General features: G+C 40.5%; 3 protein-coding genes across 6 annotated transcripts in view; 1 reads left to right on the top strand and 2 right to left on the bottom strand.

The window, feature by feature from the left end:
• Positions 1–1,814, bottom strand: part of sv2 (synaptic vesicle glycoprotein 2) — a 12,326-nt gene extending 10,512 nt beyond the window's left edge. Inside the window, exon 1 of the mRNA XM_040026325.1 lies at positions 1,696–1,814. Within this exon, the coding sequence (XP_039882259.1) occupies positions 1,696–1,789 (94 nt within the window). The 5' untranslated portion in view covers positions 1,790–1,814. The remainder of the gene's footprint in view (positions 1–1,695) is intronic.
• The window catches only part of snx1a (sorting nexin 1a), a 22,688-nt gene extending 8,846 nt beyond the window's left edge, over positions 1–13,842 (top strand). Inside the window, exons 1-16 of one of the 4 annotated variants that reach the window (XM_040026322.1) lie at positions 1,968–2,084; positions 2,175–2,306; positions 4,489–5,293; positions 6,072–6,214; positions 6,884–6,959; positions 7,091–7,134; positions 7,335–7,476; positions 7,574–7,652; positions 7,860–7,935; positions 8,213–8,326; positions 8,555–8,648; positions 8,955–9,160; positions 9,328–9,471; positions 9,706–9,786; positions 9,886–9,957; positions 11,078–13,842. In XM_040026322.1, coding sequence (XP_039882256.1) covers positions 2,184–2,306; positions 4,489–5,293; positions 6,072–6,214; positions 6,884–6,959; positions 7,091–7,134; positions 7,335–7,476; positions 7,574–7,652; positions 7,860–7,935; positions 8,213–8,326; positions 8,555–8,648; positions 8,955–9,160; positions 9,328–9,471; positions 9,706–9,786; positions 9,886–9,957; positions 11,078–11,128 — 2,250 coding nt within the window. In that variant the 5' untranslated portion in view covers positions 1,968–2,084; positions 2,175–2,183 and the 3' untranslated portion in view covers positions 11,129–13,842. Of the gene's footprint in view, positions 1–1,967; positions 2,085–2,154; positions 2,307–4,488; positions 5,294–6,071; positions 6,215–6,883; positions 6,960–7,090; positions 7,135–7,334; positions 7,477–7,573; positions 7,653–7,859; positions 7,936–8,212; positions 8,327–8,554; positions 8,649–8,954; positions 9,161–9,327; positions 9,472–9,705; positions 9,787–9,885; positions 9,958–11,077 lie in introns of those variants that run through there. The other 3 variants (XM_040026324.1, XM_040026323.1, XM_040026321.1) reach the window with 3 other exon arrangements.
• The window catches only part of ireb2 (iron-responsive element binding protein 2), an 18,694-nt gene continuing 13,820 nt past the window's right edge, over positions 13,118–17,991 (bottom strand). Inside the window, exons 19-22 of the mRNA XM_040026320.1 lie at positions 17,028–17,175; positions 16,652–16,774; positions 16,318–16,503; positions 13,118–16,072 (exon numbers count right to left, since the gene is read on the bottom strand). Of these exons, the coding sequence (XP_039882254.1) occupies positions 15,962–16,072; positions 16,318–16,503; positions 16,652–16,774; positions 17,028–17,175 (568 nt within the window). The 3' untranslated portion in view covers positions 13,118–15,961. The remainder of the gene's footprint in view (positions 16,073–16,317; positions 16,504–16,651; positions 16,775–17,027; positions 17,176–17,991) is intronic.

Here is a 17,991-nt window from a genome sequence, read left to right as displayed (position 1 = left end):
CTTTTTTTATTTTCACATTAGCTGTTGCAGCTTTGATATATGGTCAAATAGCTAACATTCGCTGATACACTGACGAAGCCAAAAACAATTTTTACAGAATATTACGCAGAAAACGAGGCTCTCAACACTCTCTGCAGCACATGCAGCAAAGTCGCATTTGTGGAAAAAAATTAAAGTTAAATGTAACTGGATTATGAAATGTATTGTAGTAATTTTAAATAAAAAAAATCCCCCATCCTTTTTTTCCTGTTGTAAGAATATTAGCAGATACATCAATATGAGCATTTTTTACTTCTTAAAAATCAATACATCAACTGTTAGTCATCCATTACTTATCAGGCACAGATTTGTTTACCGCTTTAAATATATGTTGAGGATTAAGAAGTAAAAGTACAGAGTAATCAGAGTATCAGAAATGGAAATTCTTTTCAGAGCCATTTCAAAGTAGTAACATCCTAAAAAAATATTTTAACATTTGATCTGAAAGAGGGCTTAAAACTACTTTTTAGGCTTTAAACTGCTACAAAAATATACTGGTCCAACTGTCCAAATTTTCCACATGTGAGGTGCGCAAAATGTATCTCATCTCTATTACTAGCATATTTACATTTTATACCACGTGAAATGTTCCTGAATTTACTCAGCAAATGAATTTATAGGAGTGTGTTAATACGCACGTGTTATCAAAGAGAAGGTATGATCTGTTTTAAACAAAAATGTAATTTGAATTAATTTCTTTTAAAGAATTTGTTAAACAAATTTTGTCACTTTTTAAATTATTCATTTTTGTCATCTTATTTTAATATTTTGTTTAATTCAATAATTTTGAAACAAACAAACATGTAAAAGGTGGAGAAAGTAGTAAGTAAGTAATTTTTGAAGCTGCAAGTATTTTCAATTTATATGGACTTTTACAAATAGCATGCTTTATTATGTATTCTAAAGATTTTTTGTTTTGTTAATATTTTCATAATTTTGCATTGGCTGCACCATGTGCCCTGGAACATATACCATACACGTGGTGGTAAGCTAGAGCTGAAAAACCTAACCAGCCATAAAGATATATGTGTGTGTGTGTGTGTGTGTGTGTGTGTGTGTGTGTGTGTGTGTGTGTGTGTGTATGTGTGTATGTATGTATGTATGTATGTATGTATAATATAACAAATATTATTTTTTACATCTTTATAGGCCAGGTGACCAGGTGAATTGCAACCCAATATCATTTTACAGTGTCAGTAAGGGTAAACCGAGTGGAAGCCTTAAAACATCAGAGAAATATTCTTTTGAAAGGCTGATGAAAGAGTGACAAATGGTTTCCTAAAACAAAACAAAAAAAGGAGTAGTAACTAGAGGACCCATGAGGGGGACCAATTCAGGTACACAACTTATTATAAAGATTTAAAGCATTAAAAAAAAGTCTAATTAAAAAAAATAGGTGTAAAATATTAGTAAGCTTATACAGCAATAATAACGTTTTTAAAAAAAACAACTATATTAGGTAACTGAATTTGAACAAAATAAGGAGAGATGCCACTTACTTTTGTAAAAAAAAACAAAATAACAATAATAAATAATTCTGACACATATAATTACTTTTTGTGTGTGTGTGTGTGTGTGTGGGGGGGGGGGGGGGGGTTATAGGAATGACCTCTTTATGGATCTTCGTATGCAAGTAAACAAACTGTCTGCCTTTACCTTCATCCGAGTCCAGCTCCCTTGCGTCCAGGCGATGTCCCGTGAGAAGCGGCTGGCGTGCCTCCGGATCTCCGGCATGCTTATGACGGGACATCTCCAGAGAAGTCGGGTGTCTCTAATCTGGGCATTTAAGATCTGGGTAGATTAGCTAACTTCTCTCCAGATCCGTCAAATCTCCGAGCGAGGTGTCCGGTCCTATGACTGCTAAGTCTACAGGCTACAGCTAACACTGAAGCTAACCTGATAAGAAGTAGGAGGAGTAGGACCAGGAAGTGAAAAGACAGCGGCGGGTTTGCACGTCCTGAGCAGTGTCTGTTCTCCACTAGTCAGCCCAGTTTAGGTGTACACCCCCGTCCGGCCGAGGTAAACCACAGTGAGAAACGGCGAAGGTAACGTTAGCTGCTAACCGAAGGAGACACGTCTGTGTGACAGAGAGCAGAGGGGAGCAGTTGACGTTACCTCCCCTTGTGTTTTCAAAGAGAGTGAAGATGGCGACTAGCTCGGAGCGCAGTCCTCCCCCATTCCCGGACTCCGAGGACCAAGATGTGCTGGACGCTGAAGAAGTCCGAGGCCGCGACAGTGATGAAGACGAGGACCTCTTCGGGAGTACGGTATGTACTGGTGGAGTCGACCTAGCTGTTAGCGGTCAGGTCTGGATAACTCGTTAACTTAATGCAGAGTTAGCTAGGAAAGCTAATGAGGCAAAAGTTTTAGGAGATGTTGGCCAACGTTAAGCAGTTGCACAGGGGAAAAAATAACAAACAATGTTGACATAAGATATTGTCATCTCCAAAACTCTTAGTATTTCCTAATGTTTCGAAGCATTTGTTGTAGAAACTTCTTACTACCTGCCTACGAGCTTTAGGAGTTCTGCAAACGCCCTCGCTGGTATTGATTTCACCCTGAAAGTTGCTCTTTGAAGTTCTCCCTCGCAGTGATTCAGTTAACCAAACCAGGTAACGCCGTACTTCCTGTTTTGGTGCATGGAATGTGTGAGCTCTTTTCATCTTCTAAAACTTTCTCGAGCTAACTTTTAAATCTGAAGGTGTCCTCAGCATTTTTTTTGACGTGCAGACTTTTCACGCCATGCGTAGGTGAGGTGAAATCTGCAGACCGTGAGGTCTGTGTGTGGTTTCTGTGAGAGCTGACACAGTAAGGAGGTGATAGTGTTATTTCACGATGCTTATTAGTGGGTTAAGTCAGCTTCCCCATTTTATTTACGTATTTCTCCCCATAAAATAAGGATTGTACGCTGGCTCGGGCAGCCTCCTGTCATGTGAGCGTGGTGTGGTCACATGGTCAGAACCCGGATGTTTTCCTACAGTCAAAGTTCAGAGGATACATGAGAAAGTTGCTGTCTTCGATTTTTTTTTTCTCCCAACACTGAACTCGCTGCTGCACGGAAACCCTCAGTCAGCATTTTATGGATGTTTTAGGTGTCAGAGCTCATGCCTGAAATGATGTTTGGAAATGTATCAGCAGCCAGAGTGACTTGACTTCCTATAAAAAGAAGTTTCGGGGATGTATTGCTATTTTTTTTTTTTTAAGCATTTTGTGTCTAAAGAGTATAATTCACATTTTTCATTTTTAATAAAGGGCGACAGATATACAGATAAAATGGAAATATTTTTGGGACCACTAAATACAGTTATTAGTCATTGTACATTAATTTTCCACTAGTACTGAAAAAATGTAATGCTCTCAGTTTCCCTGTATGTCACAATAATAATAATAATAATAATAATAATAATAATAATAATAATAATAATAAATAGTAATGTAGAGTGGTAGGTTATCAGATAAATGCTAGCATTCTTGCTTGACAGGCTTATTTCTTAAACTGTATAGGTATGCAGATATTATAGACTGTATATAAAAGATGGAAACAGCTAATGCGACATCATTCATTATTTAGCAAAACTCTATTATAAAACCTTGAGCTGAGAATTTTCTTTCTTGGCAATAAGCATAGTTCATCGCGTTCCTAAATTGGATTTGATGAACCAGGTGTTCATCTGACTTTAAAATGAAAGAAACTACACAGTCATTTGCTATTGACACATCTATAGCAAATGGGCATAGCCTTTTTGACTCCAATGATGACCATTACTTACAAAAATATCCTGCATGTTTTAGTCAGTATGACCTGAAACCATCAAGCCCATTAAGTCATCAGAAAACGTTGTCTTTAATACAGCCAAGGTCACAGAGTAACGGATCCAAGAGTTGTTTTCACCTTCAGCATCCTTTGAAGCAAGTCATTTAAGTTCGTTAAGTCATTTTGTTTACTACCCTGTAAACAAAAACCTAAACACTGCAATCGCTGTTACATTAGACTGTTACATTAGTCTAACCCTAATGTAAAGGCTTATCTGATGAAATGGTTTCTCAGGAGATTTTCTTTGTGTTCTTGGCGAAAACATATCAGTTAAATCTGTTTCTCAAGCATCATAAAATGTTCCCTGCAACTTAGCTTTTTACAGTCACAAAGTCCTTGTTTTTTTTATTTTGAAAACATTGTTTCTGCTGTCAGTGACACACCCAGTAGCTGGGATGGACATTGGATGTTTAGATGTTACCCAATATCCAATTTGGCTACCTAGAGACCAGATTGTGTAATGTGAAGCTGTTGAGATCGAAGAAAAGAAAAAAAAAAAGCCCCAAAGGTCTTTAAAGTTTGAAACTTTGATCAACTTGTTGCATGAGTCTTGGATTACTTTAAGAATTGTCTGTTGTCTACACACACGTGACATGACAGCAATTGACATTAAGCATCCCCTTTTTGGCCTTCAGAGCACATCACCAGTGACCGAAATGGACACCACACCGACCAGTGATGTTTCAATGAAGCCTCCCAGTGACATCATGAATGATCCTTTAATCGAGCCAATGAGCAGCCAAACAGGAAACAAGCCAGCGAGTGAACCCTCAGATGATTTTTTTGACCTGACAAACAATGTTAGCGTTGTAGCTGCAGCTGCAACAAAATCCGATGATTTCGTTGACATATTGGGAAGCGAAACTGGAGCTCAGAGAGGGGAAGTAGTAAAGGCAGATGTTACTGTTGAAGCAACAATTGATAGAAGTGAAGTAACTGCTGGCGTTATAGATCCACTCAGTCAGCAGGAAGCAAAACAAACGTCCACCGCTCCAGTTATCGACCTCAGTGGTGACTCACAGCCTGTTACTAGCAAAATTGCCGACCCTTTGGTCGACCTCTTTAGCGATGCTCCACCAGCTGCTGAAGCCAAAAAACCCAGCAGCGCAAACGTTGATCTCTTTGACGACGAGGAAGGGAGTGATATTTTCGCAGAACCGCTGCAGACCAAGCCTGCCAAGCAGCCGCAGAAAAGCCTCTTCGGTGAACCCGACGAGGATGTGTTTGGCGAGCCGCTGGGTGCCATCTCAAAGAAACCCGTCCCTAAAGAGCTGAAGGAGAAATCTGTCACAACCAAAGTTACTGCTGGGGGACCGCTGCAAGACAGTAAGCCAGCTGATATCTTCAGTCAGGCAGCTGCCTCCACACCCAGCGTCACCAGCACCGTCAACTCCAAGACCAATGGAGTCCACTCTGAGGAGGACGGTGATATATTTGCTGGTGGGTCCACCTTATTTTATTCTATTTTTTATTCTCATTCGGTTTATGTTACCAAAGTTTTAAGCCTAGAGTTGGTCTTTATACTAAAGTCATGATTCAAGACAGGTTCAGTGAAGTTCATATAGAGGTTTGTGCATAATCACATCTGTATAGAAGATAAAATGAGCTCTAAGCTGGAAAAATGTTGATGAACACCTCCTAAAGTTGAAACAACAGCATGGAAAGTAATGTTTGCTTCATTGTAAATAACTGTTTTGCCAGCATTGAGTTTGAAACTTTGTACTGGGCTGTGCCGGTTATGGGAGAGTGGCTCAGATTACTTATAAAAAAACCTTTGAGTAGTAGCCCTCTTAAAAGTCAAGTACAGCAATGTTTAACTAGAAGCAGCTATTGTGATTTTCTGTGCATCATGCTGTTACCACATGGCTGACACCAAAGCCAGGATGAGGACACCTCAATTAAGAACATAGGACCATTTGAATGCAAAGTTCAGTTAAACCCACAGGTTTAACATAACCCTCGGTGTATATTTGTGTCAGACACCTGAGATGGCAAACACAAGTTTCAGTCTGGTGTAAATAAGTGATTAAGAAACCAACACAGATGGTCCTGTTGAGGCATGACAGAAGCAGCTCCAGTTTGTGCTCCAGATCACCACACATGGAACAGAACTCAGAATCTCTGTAAATACTTAAAGGTAGACTTTGGTAACTGTGGTAAAAGCAGCTCCACTGTACTAGGGAAATAATGGATATCTTACTGCACGTTTCCCCTCTAGCAGAGGCCACGGTGGAGCTCTCTCTCGACAGTCCGAGGAATGAGAGAAAAAAGGAGGCGACGGCCAAGCCATCTGCTCCCGCCCCCACCTCTCTGACAGCAGCTGCCAGCCTCGCCAAGCCACAGCCTCCTGCCCTGGAAGAGGTGAGCTCAGATTTAAACCCAGACAAAGATTTTCGAGTGTGAGCCCATGAAATAGTTTCCAAGTATTTAATAAATATACACACCAGTTTATTTTATCCTTTATTTATTCAGCTAAATGTCTCTTTGAGATTTATATATTGAAACAAAAAAGCCAATGGAAAGTCTGAGGACATACAGAGATGCACACTTATTTACAGGAAACAGGAAACAGTGGTGTATTCAGCTTCTGAAGCCAGTAATAAAATATAAAGCACAGTGGCAGAGAGTGTCTAACATCTTTAGGTGCTGGTCAGGTGCATTCATATAGACTCTAATCCAGTAAAGATTCAAATCAAACATTTCCTCATCTGGAGGAAGAAACTGGTTTTATTTTTAATTTTTAAAAACATTTAAAGTTTCAATTTGGTTAGAAGCTGTTCATCTGATTTTTTTAAATGACAGATTTGGATCTATAGTTAACCTTGTTAAAACCTGTTGCTTTTAACAAGATTAAATGTTAACTCTCTGCCCAAACATCAGAGTGAGAAAACTGGGGCAGCACCAGGTTCTTTCCAACTGCGGTTTAATCTGTTTTAACATCCCGCCACAACAAAATGTGGTGGGAGAAGCTGACTGTTCAGCCATGGTTTTCATGTCATGTTTCACTTTCATGCTCAAAATTTGTTTCAGTTGGAAGAGGAGGAAGAGGAAGAGGAGGAAGACAAATTTGACATCTTTGTCTCTGTCAAAGATCCAGAAAAAATAGGTGAGGCTTTTATTGTTTTTTGTATTGCTTAATGTAGCTTGCCTGATGTTTAAATATCAGTTCACTGAATAATCTTTGTATGTATTTATACAGTCAGGGACATTTAATGATGTATGTATTGTTTTTTTCAGGGGATGGTATGAATGCCTACATGGCCTACAAAGTATCCACACAGGTAAAAATGTGTCATTATTCATCATTTTACTTGAAGTTGGTTAAAGTTGACCAAAGATGAAATATTGATGAGTGCCTTGTTGGAGACACACCCGTGCTCTGCTCTTAGAGGGAAAACAAAGGTTGCGACACACGTTTAGTGGAGTATTGGAGCAAACACGAGCCTGCTGGGTACATAAATTCCATTAATGTCTCTTTCAGACCACGCTGCCCATGTTTCGCAACAAGACATTCACAGTGAGGCGACGCTTCAGCGACTTCCTCGGACTTTATGAGAAGCTCTCTGAAAAACATGGACCAAATGGATTCATTGTGCCTCCACCACCAGAGAAGAGCCTCCTGGGTAGGCTGACGCACTCATCGCATCTCACGCTTTCCTTAGAATTATAATGTAAAATCTGCTCTCAATCATAAGTGGTGATGATCGTTATCTTGCGCAGGGATGACAAAGGTGAAAGTGGGGAAGGAAGATTCATCGTCTACAGACTTTGTTGAGAGAAGAAGAGGTGCTCTGGAAAGGTAAAAGAGAAAGAATGGCATGAGGTGCCAGTTAGCGCGGCTAACACAGAGTCCCAACCCTTGTACAGGAAGCATGATGCGACAAGAATATAATTAATGCAAAAGCATCATCACCACTTCCCCGTTGATGCTCTCGTGCTATTCTGATGTGGCAATTTCCAGACTACTCGTGAAAATCAAGCGTGTCCCTGTTGTCTGATTGAACAGGTATCTGCAGCGGGTGGTAAATCACCCGTCGCTGCTCCAAGACCCCGATGTCAGAGAGTTCCTGGAGAGAGAGGAAGTAAGAGGATTTTGTTTGGTTTCAGCTCGAGTTACTGCACTGAAGAGGTGTAATGCAGTTTTGTTTCACTTCTCTGTTTTTGTAGTGGATGAATGGTGTATTTGTAGTTAGAAACATTACTTTCATCACACTAGTGTGCTTTACCTAAGCATTAGTGGTTGGGTGTGCAGACAATGGAGGAAGATGGAGTTGCAGTAAAATATTGAAAACGTTCATATCGCAGTTTGTAGCCTGAGTTTTAGAATCATCACAGCTAACACAACTAATGCATCTGCAGTTGCCTCGAGCAGTGAGCACTCAGGCTCTGAGCGGCGCCGGCTTCTTAAAGATGATCAATAAAGCGACGGACGCTGTCAGCAAGATGACCATCAAGATGAACGAGTCAGACGTGGTAAGTTCAGCTGTAAACGCACGCTCATGTTCTTCACTGCGTTTTTCAGTCTTTATACTAAAGCAGAGACTTTTGGTGGAACTTTCGGGCATGAACAGAGCTGCAGTTTCATGGTTTGATTTTTGACAGTTATGGGATTTATCTTTGGTAATGATGCTTGTAGTGCCGTAGAGCTCACAGCCCTTGCAGCTAGTGTTGGAGTCGTACTAATGGTGCGTTGTGCTGCAGTGGTTCGAGGAGAAGCTGCAGGAGGTGGAATCTGCAGACCAGCAGTTCAGGAAGCTCCACGCGCTGGTCGAATCCCTGGTGGTTCACAGGAAAGGTCCGTTGTCTTTTTTCCCCCATCTGTAAAGTGACTCATCAGTTATCATTTGGATGTGTTTGTACAGTTTTTGGCCACTTGGGGGCACCAGAGTGAAATGTGTTCAGATGTTAAACATTGTTAATTATAACACTTTTTAATTACTATTCCTCCTCTAATAAAAGCTTTTATAAAGCTTTGAATGATGCCACCTAAAATAAAATGTGTGAATGCACCTTTTAGCCCATAATTGCTGCTTTCATTTCTTGTATATGTTCTCGTATTCAAGTTTGTGTGAAGAACACTTGTCTTTGCATTGAAATCTAGAGCTGTCACTGAACACGGCGAGCTTCGCCAAAAGTGCGGCCATGCTGGGCAGCGCAGAGGACAACACCGCCCTGTCCCGCGCCCTCTCCCAGCTGGCCGAGGTGGAGGACAAGATGGAGCAGCTACACCAGGAACAAGCTGCAAGCGACACCTTCACCTTTGCTGAAATGATTGCAGATTACATCCGCCTGCTGGGTGCTGTGAGGGTACGGAGAGAATTTGTTTAGCTAGTTTTTGTAGATCACAGCTGTTTAAGTTTTGTTTTGCTTTTTTAAGTGGGTTTTTTCCCCATAGGAAGTGAAATGTCCAGTATTGTTAAATATTAAAAAGCACGTACATGAAGGTAAAAAGATGTGAGTTTTGTGACCTGCAGGGGTCCTTTGATCACCGGATGAAGGCGTGGCAGCGCTGGCAGGATGCTCAGTCCATGCTGCAGAAGAAGAGGGAGACTGAGGCCAAACTCCTGTGGGCCAACAAGCCTGATAAGCTGCAGCTGGCCAAGGAGGAGATCGCTGAGGTACGACATGGGCCAAAAACAGCAAAGTAAAAATAGCTCGGATGTGGCTGAAACCCTCGTTTGATGGGGCCTCTTCAAGTTTAGGAACAACGTTGTAGTAACTTTAATTTTTCTGATCCTTGGTTCATTCTTAGCTTGACGTTAATCACTCCATAGCTTTTGCTGCACAATCTGTGTATGTGAAGCACCGTATTTGGTTTAAGACTCCTCTGTGATTTTTATCTTTGGAAACAGTGGGAGGCCAAAGTGACGCAGTACGAGCGAGACTTTGAAAGAGTTTCTGCAACTGTTCGCAAGGAAGTCATTCGCTTTGAGGTACCAGTGTTCATTCTTATTGGTATCCACATCAGTAACTGCTCAGACAGCTGAACGGGCTGAGAGTGATAAATCCTTCTGAAAAATCTCTCCTAACAGAGAGAAAAGACCAAGAATTGCAAAAGACAGGTTATCACGTATTTGGAGTGTCTGCTTCAATCTCAGCAACAGGTGAGTGAGTCAGCATTTTCATATTCATAAACCTGTAAGTACTGCACTGGATTTAGGTCAGTTTTTAACTGTTGAGCATCACAGATAATCTACAGAAGTTTACAATTTCAAAAGTAAATCATACACAAGGTAATAAGTAAGGTAAGACGACAGGAACAAGGCTTTACATACTTTTTTATATAAAAGTTAAATAAAGCAGTTAAAGAATATTCAAGTTTCTGTGTGGACCAAAACTCCCAAATTCAAAATAAGTAAACGACTCGGTAAATCTGCAAACATTTTTATTTTGTATTTAACTTTTGCACTTTTCACTCTGGTTCCCTAAATGGTATTTTCTTTACTATTCTTTATGCATGTGCTTCATGCTTTTTCATTATTCCAGTGAGGCTCTGGTTACTATGTAAAGTAGTTTGTTAGAAAACTGAGGCTAATCCAGCTTAGACTAATAGACAAAGTCATGAAAACTTTTATCAAATAAAAGTCTGAGCAAAATATTCACAAATAACCAAATATTTACATTCACTTCAATAGTTAATGAATATTAGAAATTAATTAAACATGAATGTTAATGTAACACATCATTATCAAATTCATTTTTTAAAAGATATTTGTGATTTGTGATTCACTGAAATACATATTATGTAAATGTATTTGTGTGCTTACTTTGGATTTTAGGAGTTTTGATTATTTATATGAAAGAGCCCAAAGTAGCAACTTTAAATTGTTTCCAGTCATTTACTGGACCCAGCTGACTGCAGGTTTCCCAACCTTATAAACAGTACCTTTGCACAATGACTGAAACTAGAGTGGGCTCGTTTCAATCATTATGCAAACGTACTGTTTATAAGGTTGGGAAACCTGCAGTCAGCTGAGACTGAAGAAGTCACTTGGATGAGTGATGAAACATTTCTCCCACTGAAAACGCTGCGTCCAGATGAACAGAATCAACCTTTTGGGATTTCCATCCTGGATGATTGAGCATGCATCAAGTCATTTACTAGGCAGTTTTTTAGATATAATAGGCTACATTTTTTTTGTGATGTTTTACTTTTCAAAATTCTCAATTAATTTGGCGTCTAAAGACTCCTGTTCTTGTTGTTGGTTTTTCCTCTCTCTCCAGCTGATAAAGTACTGGGAGGCGTTCTTACCAGAAGCAAAAGCAATCGCCTAATCCTCAAACACCAGCCCTCTGGACTACAACAGGCTGCCTTTTTCTCATACACTTTACCTCTTTTGCCTTTTAACCAAGGAAAATGTGTGTATTGTAAAGGGAGATACAATCAATTCTGTTTTTGTTTTTTTTTTTTAAATCACCTTTAACACATAGCTCTGTATTCTATTGTATTAATAATTGTATATTTTCATTTAACCTTCCACAAATATTTTCTTAATAGATGAAAATAGATTGCATAAACAAAGATATGGACAAATGAAAAGAGGGGAAAAAAGAAGTGTGGATGAACGATTCCATTAATTTCCACAGGAGAATCATTCGTTCTCAGGATTTCCTCCCTTGTGTTGATCAGGAGCTCGTTCACATCAGCTGTGGTTCACTGTTTACAGCCTGGCTGCTCTCTCATCACATATTTCTGGGGACCCAGATGAAGAAAGTGGCTAAATTCTCACTGTGTTTCTTATTGGTGACTGAAAGGGATTAAATAAGTTACAAATTTGATTTATGAACGCTTCCAGCAGGTGGATAAATTAAGTACCATCCATGTTTTTCTTTCTTTCTTTCTAATTTGAAGTACTATGATGCTGAGGGGAAATGGGTGCAGGGTGATGCGCGGCATTAGATTAGCAGTTGTGGTCAAGGGCTTTGTCGCGTGCTGAGGTTGTGGGGTTAACGATTTCAAATTTCTTTCAGTAAGTGTGCAAACTTTATGTCGGTGCCTTTATAAAAGCGAGAATGGTGTTTTGGCTTAAGACACCAGTTTGGGAGGAAGTCGTAGAGGGAGCTGTGGGCTTGTCATCTCAGCGCTGATGTTTAAGAACTGCGGTTGTGCCCCATTTACTACCAAATAAACCAAATAAAAATGGTTTTAATGTTTTCAGTCTGCCTTGCATATGAACCTGCAGAGACATGAACTGGATAATCTAGTCCCTAAAGATCATGTCAGACTCTGTCTAGTTGCGTCATGTTGGACACTTTAAGGCAAGCAAACACAGTTTAGAGGAAATAAATGCTGATTGTGTGGGATTAACCAACTCGAGCAAGTCTAAGCAAGCAGTTTCATGCTGTGTCAGATGACACCCAGAAGCTTTCTGGATGGTAGGATTCAACTTTGAGGTGGTGTAAATAGAACTGTAACTCACAGCAGTCTTACTTGTGGATTAGTCCCAAGGTGTAGTCCTGTTTTCGTCTGACAGTCCAAACTAGCCCTTTGTTATTCACTTCTAGTAGCACCGGAGGGCAATAGTTCTTGGTTGCGTATGCATGTTCTCAAACACAGTGCAAAGTCCTCTCTATCCCATAATTTGTACTGTTGGCTCCCTTTGTTATGAAAAAAAGAAGGAAAAAAAGTCCAGTGATTGGACATGTGAGAGTGGTATGTCTGCTAACAAGTGCAGCACTGTGGGCACAAATTAAAGGGTGACTACTGCCGAGTCCCACATCACTACTGTTCACTCATTTATTACTTCTGATGAACATCCAGCAGTTTACTGGATATTTTCACTCTAATTTTATGAATTTTTACAAAATAATGGACACGTTCAGGGCACTTATTCTAAATTTGGCCACACAAATAAAACTGTGTACAGTTGGTGAAGCGCACTAAGGGGAGTCATTTTTGACCACAGACTGTATAGAAAAGATGGATGTAACCTTGTGAGCTTAAAAATGTGCTGTTGAAAGTGTTTTAATCTGCCATTCTTTCTACTGGCCAGCAGGGGGCACTACCTTTGGTTGTAAAAAGTAATTAGATTGCACAGAAGTGTATAAGAAAATGCACTCAATCATTTTTTTTACATTGGCAAATGCTTCACAATTGGTTTATTATCTTATTTACGAAAACCTTTTGGTAAGTTTGGTAAATTTTGACTCTACAGTTTGATTGTTCTAAGTCAGATTTACCCTTCATTTGTGCCATCTGAGTAAAAGCTTGCAAAATGCAGAAGTTTAGGCTTCACATGGATGTCCATATTTTTTTTTTTTTTTATCCAGTTTGTTTATGCAGGCTTTGTCAGTGTTTTATGGCATTCATCGCTTTTGATCAAAAAAATCCAAGATGAAGTTTTCTTTGAAGCAGTGAATGTAAACACCCGTTTGTTCACATAAAGTAGCCACACAGTTCCTTTAATTTCAAAGGACATACACCAGACAAAACCTAGAGGAGGTACCACCAAATGTTTGACTTTTTCACTTGCTGATTGGCGTAAAGACACAAAATGCTGTCCGCGATTTATCAGAAAGGCGGCAACGAGATGTCCTGCAAGAGCCGAACTGGACTACTCGGAGCTGGATGGACGACGCTGATTGGCAAACAAAAGATTAATGGCTTCAGTGCGCACGCTGACGGTGGAGTGTATTCTTTCTTAGTCTCTTCGTGTATTTTTAACAAACCTGCGTCACAGCTTTACGTGGCAGGACTGCCATCCCTTTTGATTACAGCTTTAATGTCACATTTGCACTCATGTAAAAACTGAAGGTGTGCAGCGACTGCGCTTCACTGTATCATTCATCGTCATTACAGCTTTCTTTTAACTTGCAGACATTTCTTTGCCGGTTAGATAAATAACTATTTTTGCTTTTATTTTTACATCATTGAATAAAAACAAGGTTGTTGGTGTGTGGTTAAAGGTGCAGAGCAATGTCAGCAATATGCACTGTGTCATAGAAACTTAATTCAAATCAATAAAAGTTGCACTGTTTACACTTGGAAATTTCATAAAGAATAACGACTCAAGTGTGTAATTTTTTTTCTCCGACGTGCCGATTTACTGTGACGTCATTTTAATATGACTTTGAGAAGTAGCTGCCTCAACAGGTGTGAAATGGAATAAACAGCTAGTCCATGCAGAGATTTAGATCTAGAAAACAAACTTACACTGTTTTTATAAGTACTGTTCTATACTAGGTAAGGCAAGGTTAGGTCTGTTTTTTTAGCAAGTTTTAAATGAGATTTGTTTTACTGATTTCATACATGCAGTTTTTATGCCTTGGTGATCATTAATATTAATTTTACACAAATGAAAAAGTGCCAAATAATGATGAACATCTCACTGCAGAGTAGTCAAACATGGTGAAGTTTTAATTACACTGCTCAAAAAAAAAAAATTAAGGGAACACTTGATCAATACATTACAACACAAAGTCAGGCAAACTTTACGATTATCAGTCACTTCTGTTAGGGAGCAAAGACCAACAGGTTCATTGGAGAGATGACAAAACACAGGTTGGAGGTCTCTTTATACCTCCTGATTGACTTTTCTCTAATTTTGCTTTTTGTTGGTGGCCTATCAGACGGTACCTGCGGCCCATTCAGGTTGCACAGGTAGTCCAGCTCCTCCAGCATGTCACATCTAAACGTTCCAATGCTAGAAAGTTTGCTCTCCCAGCACAGTCTCAAGAGTGTGGAGGAGATACCAGGAGAGTTACTCTACGAGAGCTGGACAGGGTTGTAGAAGGTCCTTGATACAAGATCAGGGCCGCTATCTGCTCCTTTATGCAAGGAGGAAAAGGACAAGCGCTGCCAGAGCCCCAAAAAAAATGACCCCCATCAGACTACTCAGGTGTCCCAACTGTCAGACTCCATGAGGATGGCTTTAGTGGAACCAGTACTCTCTGCCCAGCAATGCGTAGCTTGACTGGGATTCAACAAAAAACACCAGAAACAGGAAGTTTCTGGCACCTTATTCTCTTTGCAGATGACAGCAAGCTTCATCCTGAGCACACGTGACAGAGTCTGGAGAAGCTGTGCCTACACCATCATCCAGCATGACTGGTCTGACAGCAGGTCAGTGATTGTCAGGGAAAGTTTATCCCTGGAGAGTTGCACAGGCCTCCATGTTTCAGCCAACAATACCCTGACTGAGTGTGTGATGTAAGTGTTCCCCTAATTCTTTTCTGAAAAGCTCATTTTTACTAAGCAGCGTCTCCTTCATTATAAGGCCCAGATATGTTTTGCAGCACCTTTTTTTGAGCAAAAACTGTTTATAAATCACTGTCTTCACTGTAAAAGTCACTCTAAGGAGATTCAACACAGTTCTTTAAATTAAGCTTCGGGCTCTGGCCAGCAGTCATTTCGCTTAGCTTAGCAGCAAGAGTGGAAACAGAGCAAAGAGCTTACCTGGTAATGCTGAAAGAGTGTTTTAATTAACCTTTAATGTGATGCCGAGCACTGTCAGTTGTAATACAAGCCATCTTTATGAAGGGAAAAGACCAGTAACAGCAAAAAGAAGAAATGTCACATTTTTCCACAATTAAAAGTGAGGCAAGTGTACTTTCTGCAACAGGTTTGATTAGCAAAATCTTAACAGCACTGAAAACGGGGAAGTGACATCAATTCTGCAAATTTCTGAAATTCATAAAATTCAACTTGGATGGTTTTTGTTGTTGTTTGGGGGGTGAAAGAGCAGTACTACGCTCTAAAAACAAAGTATTCATGCCATCGTACCTACCACCATCTCAGCCTTTGGCCAAATTCTTCTTCTTCTTTTTTTTTTTTAAGTTAAATGAAGGAGGATCAATTTCTTCTTGGCTCATCTCCGTGTCGAAACGAAAAAGTCCTTTCAGCATGATAAAACACCAAAAACTATGTTCAGCAGTTAGTCTAGGATACAATCTCCTTACTGAGTGACAGTCACCATTTTTCTCGAGCCTGGATGATCTTCTGAGGAGAAAGGGTGCCCTTTTAAATGCTGAAACAGCCGTGTGTAGTGATTTAGAAGCTGCGGGGGTCTTAAAACTGACGTTCCGCTAAAGTCTGGAGAAGCTAATCCAGCTCTGTGAGCTTTTCTCGTTCATGATGAAGACATTAAATGCCAAGGGGCTGCTGTTCTTTCAGAGCAAAGTCCGAGCAACGTATCTGAGGAGCCCTCCGTGTTGGAACAAGATAACGTCCGTGTCGCTGTCAAACAGGGCGGTGACGGAGAAGGACTTTCCTTGGCTGGTCTGCAACAGAAAACACGAAACACACGTTTCACTTCACCACTCAGCAAGGAGACCCGAACATGACTGGTAAACTGCAGACAGGGACTAATTTGTGGACAAACACATAAAGTGAGACTAAGAATTAAAATAACATTTTTCTAATCAGGATTTTAGCACATTTGTCACTGACATGTTTCAGCATTTAGTTTAGAGCTTAAAAATAACTTTAGCTTTGCAGAGGCTAAAATGCAGCAAGTGTTGCATACCTTGACGGTAAGCTCCTGCCCTGGACTCAGGCTCTCCGGCAGGGTGATGCTGAATCTTTCCTTCCCACTGAGCTCCAGTGAGTCAGCGCTCTGGCCTGACAGGAACTGGAGCGGCATGATCCCCATTCCTACCAGCTGGTTCCTGTGCAGCTTCTCAAAGCTTTCAGCAATCACCGCACGCACCCCCTGCAACCACAACGAAAGCAAGGAAGTAGAAACACAGTGGAACACAGTTTGCTGAACATGCACGGCCATTTCCAAATTCCACAGTGGGTCAATCTACTGTAGTGTAAACTCTGCTAAATTACAACTATAAAAACTGCAGCTTGTTTACCAGCAGGTACGGTCCTTTGGCCACCCAGTCCCTGGAGTTTCCAGAGCCGTAATCTTTGCCTGCCAGGATGATGAGGGGAATGCCGTCTCTCTGATAGCGATCAGCTGCCTCGAAGACATCCAGCTGAGCAGACACAGGAAGAGAGAGCAGTTATCTGTAGCTGCTCTGACACAGCAAAAACAACACAGTACCGAGTCTGGCTTGAGCCTGCAGCAATCAGCAGTGCTAGACACACAGATGCAGCCACCCAAAGGTCACAGACCCGCCCGGGGTAACAGCCAGCTCATGCAGCACGAGTGAGTACATCAGCAAAACCAAAACAGCCCAATATTTGTCAAAAGTTAAAAGGAAACCATTGAGGTTGTGTTGCACTTACTGTCTGGCCTGATGGAATGTGCAAAGTCTTCGGGCCTGGTTTTCCGATGAATCGATTTTGGAGCTTGATGCTGGCAAACGTGCCTCTGGTCATCACGGCGTCATTCCCTCTGCGAGCGCCATATGAATTAAATTCTCGCGGTGTCAGTCTGAGGAACAATTCCAAAGTCAACAATATTAGTCAATATCAGGTTAAAAGGGAGTTTTTCCTTCCTACTGTCGCCAACTGCTTGCTCAGAGGTTTGTCTTGATTGTTGGGGTTCTTTCTTTGTTACTGTAGAATCGTTTTCTTACAATAAAAAACATCTTGAGGTGACTGTTGCTGTGATTTTATGCTATAGAAATGAAATTGAAACGAGTTGAATTATCTTTCAATTTTCAAAGTGAAAAAGATCTCACCATAATGCAGGTTTGCAAGACTTGCTTTTCTTGATAGATTTCATTTGATCGTCTCTGCAAACATTACTTTAAATTCGAAATGCTCGAGGTTCATAATGTATGAACTCTGCTGAAAGAAACCCTGGATTTCCCTCCATACTCCTATGGTTGATTCAATAATGGTGACGGCTCGCCAGCTGAGCTGATATTTAGTTCATTTCCTCACTGATGCCTTAAACTGTTATTATCACCAGACCAATAAATCAAATCTGCCTCACTATAGTTTCATTTTGCATCTCCAACCAGTTAGGTGAGAAATAAACTTGTGTTTTATGTTTGTGTGTTATGGAGGATGGATAGTGCTAACACAAACAGATGCACGCTAACCTCTGCTGCTCTGTGATGGCGGCGATGCCACGAGTCGTGGATGATGTCACAGGGGGACGATCAGACCATGAAGCAGATAACTTAACTACAAATCCCTTTGCACCACTTATTCCTTTGGATTTTAAATATGTGCTGAAATGTTCTCATTTAGAGCGTCAAACATTTAAACCCAAGTTTTAACCATTGCCATCATCTTTGAA

This window comes from Simochromis diagramma, unplaced genomic scaffold, assembly GCF_900408965.1.
Source record: "Simochromis diagramma unplaced genomic scaffold, fSimDia1.1 OVJJ01000293.1, whole genome shotgun sequence".
Taxonomy (NCBI): domain Eukaryota; kingdom Metazoa; phylum Chordata; class Actinopteri; order Cichliformes; family Cichlidae; genus Simochromis; species Simochromis diagramma.
The sequence above is the reverse complement of the archived record's forward strand: the minus strand, read 5'-3'. Positions and strand labels throughout refer to the sequence as shown.